This window comes from Homalodisca vitripennis, chromosome X (genome assembly GCF_021130785.1).
Source record: "Homalodisca vitripennis isolate AUS2020 chromosome X, UT_GWSS_2.1, whole genome shotgun sequence".
NCBI classification, from domain to species: Eukaryota; Metazoa; Arthropoda; class Insecta; order Hemiptera; family Cicadellidae; genus Homalodisca; species Homalodisca vitripennis.
In genome coordinates this window covers 75,903,091-75,917,797 of record NC_060215.1, presented here as the reverse complement: position 1 = coordinate 75,917,797, position 14,707 = coordinate 75,903,091, and the positions used below count along the sequence as shown (strand labels likewise).

Genomic DNA, 14,707 nt, shown 5'->3' with positions numbered 1-14,707 from the left:
AACATATTTATAATGTAGCAAAAACAATATATAGAGCCAAAATTAAGGAAGCAAAGATATTTGCAAATGACCATTATATAAACAATTCCAGGAATAGTTGTAAAGCTGCTTGGAATGTAATTAAACTTGAGTCTAACTGTTCTAAAGTTTGTCAAGAAATACCTGTTAAAACTAATGATTTTAATGACTATTTTATAAGCTCTGTACCTCATACACCTACAAATATTATTTTTGCCTTGGAGTTTGTCGATAATTATATTTTAAACTGTAAGGAGAAATTAGTTATTTTAAATGGCAGAGCATTGATTGTACGCAAGTCTTAAAGTGTGTTTCAAAGATAAGCTCATCCCAAAGTGAAGATTAATATGGGTTCTCTAACAAACTGTTGAAAGAAGTAATTGATGTTGTTAAATCATTGACTTTTTTGTACAATATGATGTTGGAGCATGGTGTCTTTCCTCAGGCATTGAAAGTAATAAAAATGGTATCACTTTATAAAAAAGTGATAAATTACATGCTTCTAGTTATTATCCAATCCCTTTGGTATCTAATATTAACTAAAGTTTTTGAAAGATGTGTAAAAGATCAACTTAGTTCATTTTTTTACAACAATGGTTACTATGTAAAGAACAATTAATTTGGTTTTCTTCCAAACTTAAATACAAAAAAGCCGTAGAAACAATAGTAGAAAATGTTTTAGTAGAAAACTTTAATAATAAATTCTCATTATCTGCAACTTTAATAGGCCTCACAAAACCCTTTCACTCCATTTCATGAATTAATTGTAAGCAAATTTAATAGTTATGGAGTTAGAAATACTGAATTATAATTAATTTCTTCTTACTTAGGTAATAGAAGAGAAATGGTTGTAAAAAATCAAAAACAATCTGATTTTAAAATAACCCAAGTTGGGTTCCCTCAAGGCTTTGTAGTAGCAGTAAATGAGTTTGTGTTCAATATGCCATGTAAATCAGTGTTGTATGCTGATGACACTACTCTTTTGAGTCAAAGTAAAGATTTAAATAGTTTATTGTTAAAAGAAAATAACTCAATAGAAATAGCTCAGGAGTGGTTTAAAGCAAACGGATAACTTGTTAATAAAAGTAAAACTGAAAATATTGTCTTCTCATTAAATAAATGTATAAATTAAGATTCCAAGCCTGTAAACCAGTTAGGTTTGGAATTAAGTAGTAGATTAAGCTGGGGGTCTCAAATACATAAATTATTATGTTTCAAATGATATATACTAACTTGTTTATTATCACTTATTTTTATTTTTCAGGCTTTTGTATGTTTCTATCGATTCAAATGCAGAGAACAGAGGACCCATTCACAACTTTCGACCAATTGTAGCAGCTTACTACATTATCTACATCATTATAATTGCTTTCTTCATGGTCAATATTTTCGTTGGTTTCGTTATTGTTACATTTCAAAATGAAGGTGAACAAGAGTACAAAAACTGTGAACTTGATAAGAATCAGGTAGGTTTATTTTTAGTGAAAACCAAAATTAAATTTAGATTTGTTACGAGCTATAAGTTAATTCAATACACGCTCAGCTCTGATTTACTCGAGTCCATAGGCAATTTAACAGGCCCTGAATTAAATATCATAGCTGGGACCAATTTCCTTCCGGGAAATTATTTGTTATTTTTGCTGTTATCCAAATTAATGATATACATATTTTGCAAAATAAGTTTTTGTTATATGAATAAACAATTGCCATTTTACTCCTAAGTAGCAAAACTTTTACATTTAAAATCTCATACATAAATGTTAAATCAATTTTGTTGGACATTGATAAAAGAAAATCATCATTGAAAATTGGAAGACAATTGAAGAATAAAAAAAATTACTGGCAAGCTAAGAATACTTAGTTAGTAACCTAATTGATACATGAACAAACAATATAACAAAAGTAATTAAACAAATAGCTTGTAAAAGACAAAATGCAAAGGTATCCCACCACAATGATGTCAACTCATTTAGGATGATTGATACATTTTTGTTTAGAATACCTACATTTCTACTGGATCAAATATATATTAACGAGATAATTTTTTATCTAGTTTTACATTTTTATACTATATAAGCAATACTAGTTCATGGCCCAAGACCAAGATGAGGCTCAAACTTCTGGGCAAGTTTCTTGGGCCTCAGGAAAATGACATAAAAAACCGTCTAGCTGTGATTTACTTTAGTTCAAACCTGTTTGGATTTTTATTTATTTATTACACTATCATAATCATTATTACACCTCCATTCTAAGGTCCTTTGACTTTAATAATATTTTAATAAAATTAATTGCTATTTAAAACGTCACATTGAACATTGAAAATACGAGGGGGTACCCAAAAAAAACCGGAATTATTTTATAAAAATTATATATTATCAAATTTTTTACAATACGACCTTATCTCCTTCAAAATAATCTCCATTACAACTAATACACTTGTCCCAACGGTATTTCCATTGATCAAAACATTTTTTGTAGTCATCTTTAGAAATGGCTGCAAGCTCGAGCTTCGTTTTTTTCTTAACCTCTTCAATGCTGTCAAATCGTTGACCTTTCAAGCCTCTTTTCATGTGTGGAAATAAAAAAAAGTCGCATGGAGCGAGGTCAGGTGAGTAAGGTGCGTGGGGCAGCGGAACCATGCCGTTTTTGGCTAAAAACTGCCTAACTGAGATGGCTGTGTGTGCCGGTGCGTTGTTGTGGTGGAAGAACCAGTCTCCAGTCTGCCACAAATCGGGTCTTTTCTGGCGAACACTGTTGCGCAATCTTCTTAAAATCTCCAAATAAAATGTTTGGTTGACAGTCTGACCTGGAGGAACAAACTCAGAATGAACAATGCCTTTAGCATCAAAAAAGCAAAATCAACATGGTTTTGATGTTTGATTTGACTTGCCGACATTTTTTTGGACGAGGTGAAGATGGCGACTTCCATTGGCTTGACTGTTGCTTCGTTTCTGGGTCATAACCATAGCACCATGACTCATCACCAGTAATTACCTTTTCCAGAAAATCGGGATCATTTTCGAGATGTTCTTTCAGAAGGCGGCAAGTTTCAACTCGATGTGCCTTTTGATGGTCAGTCAGAAGTCGAGGAACAAATTTGGCAGCAACCCTTTTCAGTCTTAAATCTCCTGTTAAAATTCGCTGAACCGAGCTCCAAGTTAACCCACTACTCTCTGATAGTTCCTCAATTGTCTGTCGATGGTCGGTGAGCACAAGTTCACGAATTTTCTCAACATTTTCGTCCGTTCCAGAGGTTGATGGACATCCAGAACGAGGTTTGTCTTCAATCGACATGTCGCCATTTTTAAATCGAGCGAACCACTCGTAGACCTGAGTTTTCCCCATAGCATCATCTTTGTAAGCTGTATTCAACATTAAAATAGTTTCTGCAGCATTTTTACCAAGTAAAAAACAAAATTTCACAGCTGCACGTTGTTCACTTAAACTTGCCATGACAAAAAACGAAACAAGAACAAAACAGGGTCAGCAAAAACAGTCACTACGAACGAACAGAATGCACTAGGACAACGGAACTGGGGTCACTGAGCTCGCAATGGGTTGCGCGACACACGCCTAGCGGCAGGAATGTGTACTACACGCTGCCGGCTGCCAGCAATACAATTCCGGTTACTTTTGGGTACCCCCTCGTAGTTGCTTGGATCCACACTTTTTTAATTGTTCATGAGTTTGATCATGGTATACAGCATATGCAACTTGTAATTTTTAAATAATTATATTCACGTTTATCTGTTGTAAAAAACATTAATTAGTCCATCTCATATTTTGATGTATACTAGTAGACCTCTCTTCTTCCACAGTATGAACTTTAACAGAAACCCTCTACTGTAGGCTAAAATAGTGCCATACAATTAATGTGTATAGCAGCTTATATTAGTCATGTGCTAAGAGTAAAATTAATTAAAAGTTGAGAGAAAGTCATACATGAATTTTCTGTAGTTTAGTGTAGATGTATAGATTTTGTTTCAATTTAAAATTTACAAAACAAGTTCCCTATTGGAAGTTGATGTTACAAAAACTTTATATATTGTATCTGTTCTAATTCTTAAAGTAGTCCTTATACAAAAGTTGTTCAGTACTATACAAAATGGTGGTGTTTTTTGTTTTCAGAGGAACTGTATTGAGTTCGCCCTCAAAGCAAAGCCTGTGCGAAGATATATTCCTAAACACCGGTTCCAGTACAAAGTGTGGTGGTTTGTGACATCACAGCCATTTGAGTACACAATCTTCGTCTTGATCATGATCAATACAATCACTCTTGCCATGAAATTCAATGAACAACCAGAATTCTATACCAAAACTCTTGACATACTCAACATTGTCTTCAGTGTTGTTTTTGCTGCAGAGTTCATATTCAAAGTAGCTGCATTTAGATTTAAGGTATGTAATATAATATGAAGGGGCATTTACACATAATTGGCATCTTTACACAAAAATGGCATCTTAAATATAATAACTCTTATCATTAAATTACAGTCACATATAGAATATGTACTGAATTATGGATATGTGTTATCAATAGTATGTATTTTTCTATAATATTGTTCTTTAATAATTATTGAACTTATTGACAAAATGTCCTAAACCACACCCTAAGCCTTTCAGTGCCGAAGTCTATGCTCTATGGGCATTGTCAGTTTTACTAGAAAAGCTGATTCCGTATTGTATGATACTCGTTATGACCTATGTAACGTTTGTATATTTACTTTTGTATTTTGGTGGTCTGTAACCTGAGCAACGACACATAAAAAACAAAATTTATACATGTGAAAAAAAATACTGGTAAAAAAAACTATGCAAATCTGAACGGGTGTCAAAAATGGAAAATTGGCTGTACCTTAACTTTAAGAAAGATAGAATAAAATTATCAATTTGTTTTTATAGACTCATAAGTAGATGTAGAATATCATACTAATCTTAACTTAGACAATAGCTTCGGTAATAAAGATTTTGGATGATATGAAGTGTAAAATTTCTAAATACCTTTTTTACAATTTTATTTACTTATTTTTTTATTTATATTTGTAAAGCAATTATAGTTTTCAGTTCATACATAAATATGTAATTAATTTGAAGTAAAATTACAAAAAAGCTTGATATCTTGACAAATGAAAGAGTTTTAGTGTTTTAATAAAAAACATGCTTTATAGTATAAAAAAGACTGTGGCATTTCTCGCATGCATCTATGAATTATAACCAGCACACACAGGGTTAAGGGGTGATTTATATGTGGTGGTAGGTATGTCTTTTTTTCTTTTCTCTTACTGACAACTTTTGATCCTTAAACAGACTGAGCTGTACCTGATCCCCTCCACAATCCATTATGACCTAATAAGGAAATGTATACATAAGTCTTATTCCAACTTCTCTGCAACTTCATTCACAAATATATGTCGTACTATAAGGCTAGATTACTTCTTGGATTGTTAATTTTTGTAAAGAGGGACTTATTTTACCACTTGAGTATGTAGCCAATTTATCACTTCTTCCGGGATCTTTTCCCTCCAGTCTGAAAATGGCTAAAATCATTCCCCTGCAAAAAAAGGAAAAAGGGATGACACAGGACAATATAGGACAATATCTTTTATTTCATCCTTCTCAAAGATTAGTGAGAAAACTGTTTTATTAAGGCTCTTTCGACATCTTGATATCCATGGTCTGCTTACTGAGAGTCAGCATGGATTTGTGAGGGGCAGGTCGACAGTGACAGGATTAGATCTAGTAGAAGAAATAATCAACAGCATTGAAGGTGGTAAAAGTGTCACAGGACTATTCTTAGATCTCACAAAGCTTATTATTGCTTGGGCCATGATCTAATTCTGGTTTGCCAAAATACCTGGAAGGCAGATCGCAGATTGTGGAACTAACCTACTCAATCAAAGGTAAAACATGCAAGACAGAATCTACTCCACTACCTGTCTGTAGAGGTGTCCTTCAGAGGTCATTGTTGGGGCCAGTTTTATTCATATTGTTTATTAACGATTTACCATCCTATAATAACCCATATGGCAAATGCTTCATGTACGCTGATGATACTGTCATCTTATCTTCACAATTGTGATAAACTCTTTCATAGCAGTGAATATGGCTCTTGACCACTGCAACAACATAGACTTGGTCCTTAGTGAAGAAAAGACGAAAAAGCTGATATGTAAGCAAAGAAAAATGAAGTTGCTGTTATATTTAATCTTGAAACCACACCAAACATCTGGGAGTTATTGTGGATGTTGATCTCTCTTGGAAGAACCATGTTGACATCCTCTGTAAAAAATTCAGCAGTTCATTGTATGCTATGAGGAGAACTGTTGCTACTGGTACAGCAGAGACTGCAAGAGTTGCTTATCACGCCCTTTTTGAGAGCTGTATGATCTTTGAAATCACCTTATGGGAGGGGGGGGGGCTAGTCCTGTGACAACCTAGAAAGGGTTTTGCTTCTCCAAAAGAGGGCAGAGGGCAGAGGGCAATAAGAATATTGGTTGGACTGGGAATACGTGATAGTTGCAGGAAAACTTTTCTAGATATGTAAATTCTGACAGTGGTTTCTCACTATGTCTTGGCAGTGATTTCGTCTACTTGTACAAATGGACTTCAAACCTTCCTGCTATTCATCAACACAATACCAGATTTACCAACAACTGCAATCTTCCATTTCACCGCACAGCACTGTATGCCTGTGCCTAATTTTACAACTTTCTCCCAGATGAGTTGAAGAGTCAAAACAACCATAATCTCAGACTCCATTTCAAAAAATGGCTTGCTTAACAACCATTATACACAGTGGATGAGATCCTATCCTGGAGAAACTTTGCCAGATATATTTAATGTAACTTTGTTCTTGTAAAAATGTGATGTAATGTAATTTTTTGATGCCTTCCAAATCTTAATGATTTTTGAATAGTTATTCTCTCTCTCTTTCTCTAAGCTATACCACTAATAGACTAAATTTATAACAACAAACAAAACAAGTAACTTAGGCAATGTGGGTTGAACTTAATGGTTATTAGCTTGGAGAATGTTAATGCTACAAAATTGTATATCAAGTCAAATATTCTTGTGAGGTTTTCAAATAAGCCTTTTGTTTAATATCAAATAGTGCAATGAAATATAACTAATTAAGTTTCCTCCCAATACGAGAAGAGAACAAAAAGGCTGAATTTAAAATTTTCAGCCAAATTAAACATAAGAATTTACAATATTTTTAATTTTAAATTTTTCGAATTTTTAATGTCATTAATTCATTATTCATGTTTGATTATTTCATATAACATAGCCCTTTATTTTCATATCATGACAACTTTTTAAATTCTTTTCATTATCCCAGCAATTCTACATAAGATTGTTATGTAGCTATAAATGTATCCACTTTATGATTTTAGATCCACTTTATTCGTCTATATGTTTTACCTATTCTATTTAATGACCATCCTCACTTAACACATTATAACAAAACTGGGACTTTTCAAGCTAAAGTACCATTGATTTAATTTGAACAATTTTAGATTCAATTTTAAAGATATTTATTCATGATACGAGTAATTGTAGTTAGTTTCTTTTTTGTTATAGTGACATTTTTCTATTTTATATTTTCAAAATAAAACCGAGATTAATTAAAAATATTATGATTTTTCTTTAAGAAAAATCTTGGATAAGAAAATATGTAATGTGGTCATTTATGCGTATAATTGTGCTCCAAAACTGTTATGTACTGAAAATGTGAAAATTTTTGTTTTTTCCAAGGTATTGCTCAAGGTAGTTATGAATACATTCATAGCAATACCTAGAAATCACAGTAACAAAAAATACAAATTTTGAGTTTCATGCAATGCTTAAGAATTTTAATTATGAGCTCTCATACATACTCATAAGATGGATTTGGTTGCCATAAAATGTTTTAGACACATACAAATTTGAAGATATATTTACAAGATACATATTTTGGAGCCTTAATGATTTTTTAAGTGTCTAATATATAGTTAACCAGGAATTTGACTGATTTAGAATTTACTCTTTAATTTATTTATTTATTTTGCAGAACTATTTTGGTGATCCTTGGAATGTGTTTGATTTCATCATAGTGCTGGGCAGTTTCATTGACATAGTATACGACAGACTAAACGTAAGTATTCAGAAGAAGATAAGCTTACTCTAATTTAACCTTTCTACAGTAAAAGCTTTGTTTATAGCTTTGTTGCTTTACTGTCTCTCATGTAACATACAGTTCTAGATTATATGTTTGAGATAAACAAAAATAACTATAAACAAACTTGACATATTTAATTAGTAAACTGATATTATATTGCACAACTTTTTTAGAAAATCATAATAATCAGGGAATAAAAATGTTTAGTTGAAACAATTTATTCGTCAGTACATTGCGGTAAAATTAATTCATTTACAGTACCAAATAAAAACAAGGTTAGAGAGAAACAAATATTACTGTTTCGTAAAATTATAATTTGTTGGTTAATTTTGATGACTACTTCTAGACTTTTATAACTGCACTGAGGAGTGTCTTTTAAATCAGATTTTATACATCTTCCAACAGTTTTAATAGATTTTGTGATGCCTTTAACCAATTTCGGTTGTTGAATTTTAAAGTCTTATACTGTATACGAGGTCTGTTCAAAAAACATCACAACTTTTTTATTTCTGTTGGGAACATATATTTAAAAAAGTTTTTTTGACATTATGTTGGTACACATGTCTCTGACATATTCCAACAAGTTCAGCCATTTAAACGTTCAGTTAACTGTTTACAGCTGATTTGCTTGCACGTGTCATGGCTCTTCAATTTGTGCCTATTCGAAAAATGGAAAAAATATCGGGCTGAGAAGGCGTTCACGACGAATAGCGTGCCGGACACCCAAGCATGTCAAGAACAGATGAAAACATTGATGAAGTGAAGAAATAAGTATTGGCCAATCTTTGAATCACCATTAGAGAAGTTGCCGAGGTCCTAAACATATTGATTGGCTCGTCCCATTCGAGTTTTACCAATGATTTGATCATGAGACGGGTTGCCTCGAAATTCGTACCAAAATTGCTCAATTTCAAGCAAAAACAGCAGTGCATTTTCATTGCTAATGAGCTGTTGATGACCCAAATTTGCTCCAGAGGGTCATAATCATCGGTTACGAATCATGGGTTTGTGGTTATGACATAGAAACCAAAGCTCAATCATCTAAATGGAAGCTGCCACATGAGCCAAGACTAAAAAGTGCGCACCAAGTTTGTGTGAGTGTGAAAGTCTTGCTTACAGTTTTTTTTTCGATTACAGGGAGTAGAACTGTCAATAAGGAATGTTATCTGCACGTTATGTGCAATTTGCGTGAAGTAATCCGCCAGGAACGCCTGGATTTATGGGAGAACAAAAATTGGCTTTGCACCACAATAACGCCCCTGCTCACTGTTACTTGTGTGCAATTTGTTTGGCCAAAACAAACACGCTAATGATGCTGCAGCCACTGTATTCTCCAGATTTGGCCCCCTTTGACTTTTTCTTGTTCCCGAAACTGAAGACGCCCATGAAAGGACAGCGCTACATCATCTAGAAAAAGTTGCAACTAGAAAAGTTGTGATATTTTTTGAACAAACCTTGTCTGACAACATAAAAAGTTATACTCAAAATACGTTCTCAAATTTGATTTTTAGAATGGACCTCTAGATGTGATCACTCTATTTCAAATATAAACTTTTTAAAAGTAGTATAATTAAGAAGAGTAAAAACTCAAATTATGTTTCTAAACTTGTTTTTAATTAATGTACAAGCATGAACTTGTTAATAAAGAATAATTTACCTGTCTTAATATATTAATTGATGTTAATAATGTGTATTGTAGTTGTTGCATACATTATCTTTCTTTATTTGAATGCTGCACTTGACTAATTAATGATATTGTTTCATATATTATCATAAGCAAACATTTCTACAGTCTAATCTTAGCTTTGCTATCTTACCTCTATCCTGCTTGGAGGCTTAATTCTTCTTCTAGATGCCAAACAGAGGAATAAATATAAATGTGCATAGATGTACATACCTCTGTACTCTATGCAGTGAAAAACTAAGTTTTGTAAAAAATAATAAATTAATTTATAAATTATATGATTTTTAATCTGAGTGAGTACTTGTGATATGCATTAACTAAGTGCTTTAGTCTTTTTATATTGTCTCTACAAATCTGGAACAGTGGGGAGTGTTTTTTGATAGAAATATTGGCTTTTAAATGGATACTATTGTTGTTGTGTTTAAAAAATGGAGCAAATAAAACTGTGTGGCCCAAGATATAACTCTTGAGAAAATCTGTAATCAAAACATATGTTTAAAATTTTGTGTTTAGTACATTTAAAGTTATTCAATGTGTTATTCAAAGATCAGAAACTTTAAGATTATAAAAAAATCTTTCCCTCCACCGTAACTTTATGGTTGATGGTAATAGAAACTCACATGTTAGAGATATATATCTTACAAACCTAAAATTTTTAATACTCCTTTATTCTGTCTTTTTATTAAAACTTAGAGAGGGTTAGTAAAACTATCCAAGTTGACGCAGCACCCATCTTGTAACCAAGCAAAAGAAACATCTCTTAAATACTTATTCAGTTTCACATCTTATCTTTGTATAACACAATATTTTTGGATGCAGGTTTGCTTACCATTCTGAGAATGAGCAAGATACATGTTTTTGTAATTAATGCTAGATGAAGTTTTTAAGCGATCTTAAATCGGGGACAATTTTATAAGATGGAATTTGCAATTGGAACATTCAGAGTAGACTCTTTGTTACAAGTTTAAAAGAAAGGGACAAATATCAGTTTTTTAAAATTTTTATTTAGGTAATATATTTTCCCAAGACCAATTAATACAAATCATTAAAACTAGGAAGGTGAACAAATCATTAATTCATAACCATAGTAATACTGACTGGAATGAGTTGCTACATAACTAATTAAGACAAATATTTGTCCACTTTGCATCAAGCTATATATTCATAACATTTTGGACATGAAAGGCTCTGAGTTCAAATCGGTTTGGAATAATTAGCTTATTTTCCTATCTTTGGTTCTACTTGAAATGATGAAGGAAATGTCTTTCTAGATGTACTATCTCCAGTACTACTGATTCCCAAAAATATTCCACATTGAAACTATCCAATCATGCAGTTTATAATTGATTTAGGATCCATAAATAAAATGTAATTTTCCTTGAATAAAAAAATAAAAATAACTTAACGTATATATTTTTTAATATCCATATAATATATAGGATCAAAATTTAAGCAGATGCTTTTCCATGTCAAGATATACAAAGATACGTTATTCTGTAGCCTACTTTTTGTTCTTTGATTTTAAAATAATTCCTTAAGTAAAAAGATCAACATTTTTTTTAAATAAAATGGCAGACAATTCAACAATTTATTGCACAGTATAATGTAATGAATTTGTTTAAATTTGTTCCAAAATGAATAAAAATATTGAACTAGATTACAAAGTGTTTATTTATAGCATATTACTCAATTTGAAAACTGGCAACAGGCTTGGGAACCAAAAGTGAAGGACTTGCTATTACCAGATATTGTGATAGAATAAAGTGAAGCCAATTAATTTACCATGTTGGTTTCAAAATGAGGATTAAGTTGGGACCAATTGTAGTACAATTTCCTTCCTCCTAAGTTATCAAAGTTTGTAAACTATGAACAAAATCAACAAAACTTTATTTCAGATGGATTTGGATGTGTCAGGATTCATTGGTGTTTTCTGCTTAAAGTAACCGATTTGTTGTAAAAAATCTATTACCATAAGATAGCAAACCTTCTCGCCATTTCTAAAAAGTGAGAGAGGTCAAAGGTATAATTTAATTACCCTATGATATCCCCCATACCTCCCAAATAGACTTTTGAGTTCCTTAAGCACAATTAACTTCATACAAAACTGTGTAAATCAATTTTTTTATTGTTTGATATTTAAATTCAGAATTCACTGCTAATTTCATCCAAGAGAAAAATTTCATGTAATTTTTTGCACCAATTCTAACTCACAAAAAACTCCCTTTTGTGTAGCTCTTTAATTAAAAATTTTGAATTTACTGCCAATATTGACAAACTATTTATCCACATACCAAATTTAACTCGAAAATGTTAGCTTTGAACAAATTTCATTATAATAATCAAATAAAAAATTTCACATCACTTTATTTGTTATATCATGGAATCAAAACAAGTATTATTTTCATTATAACACCACTAGAATATTTGTGATACATGACTCTGATGCCCAACGTAGAAAAAATACAGGAGGGAATCACTTGCATTGTACTTACTTTTACTAAAAATCAAAATGCAATATTTTTTATTTTATCAAGTTTTTGTACACTTTCAACTACAAGTTTGGATAATCTTATATTTAAAACCATAAGATTCCAATAAAATATTTCGTTCTGCTCCTTTTGAGTACAGTGTTGACACTGCTTCTATGAAGATGTGAATCCCTTTTAAGTAGTTATTATATTGTAATGCTATTGTATTGAAACTTATAGGTAACAAGATGGTGGTTGCAATTTAAAAATATAATTTCCTCCATGTCTCATTTAGGAAAAGAAAATCAAGCAAAATGTGCAAATCTGCACAACAGAAACTTCAATCACTGTTCTTATCACAAAAATTATTTGGTTTTATTTTTGTAATTAACTAGTTATTATTGTGCTGTTTTCAGACACTTCCCCATGTATGTTACACTAGAGTAGGCAGTAGTTTTGCCAGTTAAACAACATTATAGAGTATGTGTGGAGATAATACCAACACTGTAACTGCTTGGATATCGTCCATTGTTCTCAGTGTCCTTTTTCATAACGTTATTTTTGTACTCATGGAAACTGTCCCATAAATGCCACACTGTTTGTTACTAATAATGTTAGAATAGTAAAGATTTTTAATGGGAATCATTTTTTTATCACTGTATTTTGTTAAAAATGAGGAGACAATAAATCAACCATTTTTTTGAAAGTCATATGACAATGATTGCAGGCCACAACCGTTGCAGGAAAGAAATAAGGCGACTACCAGCCAAGTTGGTGTTACATTCGTGTTCTGGATTTGGTTTTAGGTACTGGTGACTAGCAACCGTGAGATTCTGTCAACAGCTTTAACATCTATCTAACCTAGTTCCTCAAAATTAGCCACCTTCTTCACCAGGTTTTTAATACAACTACTGGAGCTAATAGGATTAGTACAAAACCAGCTAAACACACCCTCACCAGCTAAAGGAATGCACAACGGCAGTTGGCACAATGAAAAACATTTACAGGAACTCTTATGAGCATGCGCTAACTTTTGTTACCAAATGCAGCTGTATATTTGTACACTTGCACGCTCTAACTGTCTCAAAAGTTGTCAATAGCTGGAAATCATAATATGTTACAAAGAGACAAGCATGTCTCAGCTATGATTATTATTGCCATAAGTATATTTCAAGAAACAGTTTGTAGTACTCAAGGTCTGGGATAACTTTTGTGCTATACTCAAATAATGTGATACATTTTGAGGGGAAGATGCTCATTGCCACCGACACAAAAATGACACCTCAAGTCACATTAAGAGAGGGTTTGATCAAATGTCATGTGATTTCCTTTGATTAAAAATTAATTTTTCTTCCGTTTAACATTAATATTAAATGAATTGTCAAAGTAAAATCTATCTATATTATGATAATTGGTGAGGAATGATCAATACCTAACTTACTGCTTTAATATTTTTAAAAACCTGTAAAGCCCATAAATATATATGTTCCCTCATGTTTTCACCAAATTTAAGTCTCACTACACTGAGGAGGAGAAATATACTTTTATTATGTTTTCACGCTCGTAGGAGAATACGAGAATTCTGGAAGTTTTCTAAATCCTCAAAGAAACATGGTAATCACAACAAAATAAATGAGTTAATTTATTAGTTATATTTATCATGGGAAGAATTCGAAAATAAGTTATTCCCTTTCACTCCAGAAAATGAGTATTAATACAGTTTGGTATTTATTTTCATATTACATACAACTAACAGGTTTGTTTACAAATAAATTTAAAACCAATCATAAGATTGAGTAAAATCTAATGATGAGTTTGGACCATCTATATATATTTCTACAGAGTCTATATACTCCAAAAAAGATTAAACACCACAGCTCTTTATTGGATACTTATTACCTTGAGCATTTATATTTATTTAGTTTTCAAGATTCAAATTTAGGATATAACTTTTATGATATTAAGTCATATGCCTTTCCCAAAGGACTTCTTCTCCGCAAGAAAACACATTCTTGTCATTAACTATATGGTGTCATCATTTTCAAATACTGATTCCAAATTGATCAAACAAGTTTAATATTGTTTTAAGGGATTACTCTCCCCCTCCACAAATGGGCATATTAACCCTTAGATCGCTGTAGATTGTGCAGCTGTCCAAAGCAGTTGCCCTAAGTTTTGTAAGCGGAAGTTGCTCAGACGGCATGGCGCCGAGATTGTTTCATTAACCTTTGGTAACCAGGTGTTGTGTATAACTATTTTTATCCTGTAATTAATTATTTACTAGTTTGTTTAGATTTCCAAAAAATCTTTGAAAGTGTGTTGACCTCTTTTGATCAGGATAAAAATAAGACGGTTTACTCTACATTTGTTTTTCTATAG

The 14,707-nt window shown here is 31.9% G+C and overlaps 1 protein-coding gene across 22 annotated transcripts in view; it reads left to right on the top strand.

Moving 5' to 3' along the window:
- Positions 1–14,707, top strand: part of LOC124369221 (muscle calcium channel subunit alpha-1-like) — a 413,179-nt gene that overhangs the window by 313,156 nt on the left and 85,316 nt on the right. For all 22 annotated transcript variants that reach the window (XM_046827077.1, XM_046827074.1, XM_046827072.1 and 19 more), the window contains 3 exons: positions 1,283–1,484; positions 4,147–4,416; positions 8,069–8,152. In XM_046827077.1, coding sequence (XP_046683033.1) covers positions 1,283–1,484; positions 4,147–4,416; positions 8,069–8,152 — 556 coding nt within the window. The remainder of the gene's footprint in view (positions 1–1,282; positions 1,485–4,146; positions 4,417–8,068; positions 8,153–14,707) is intronic.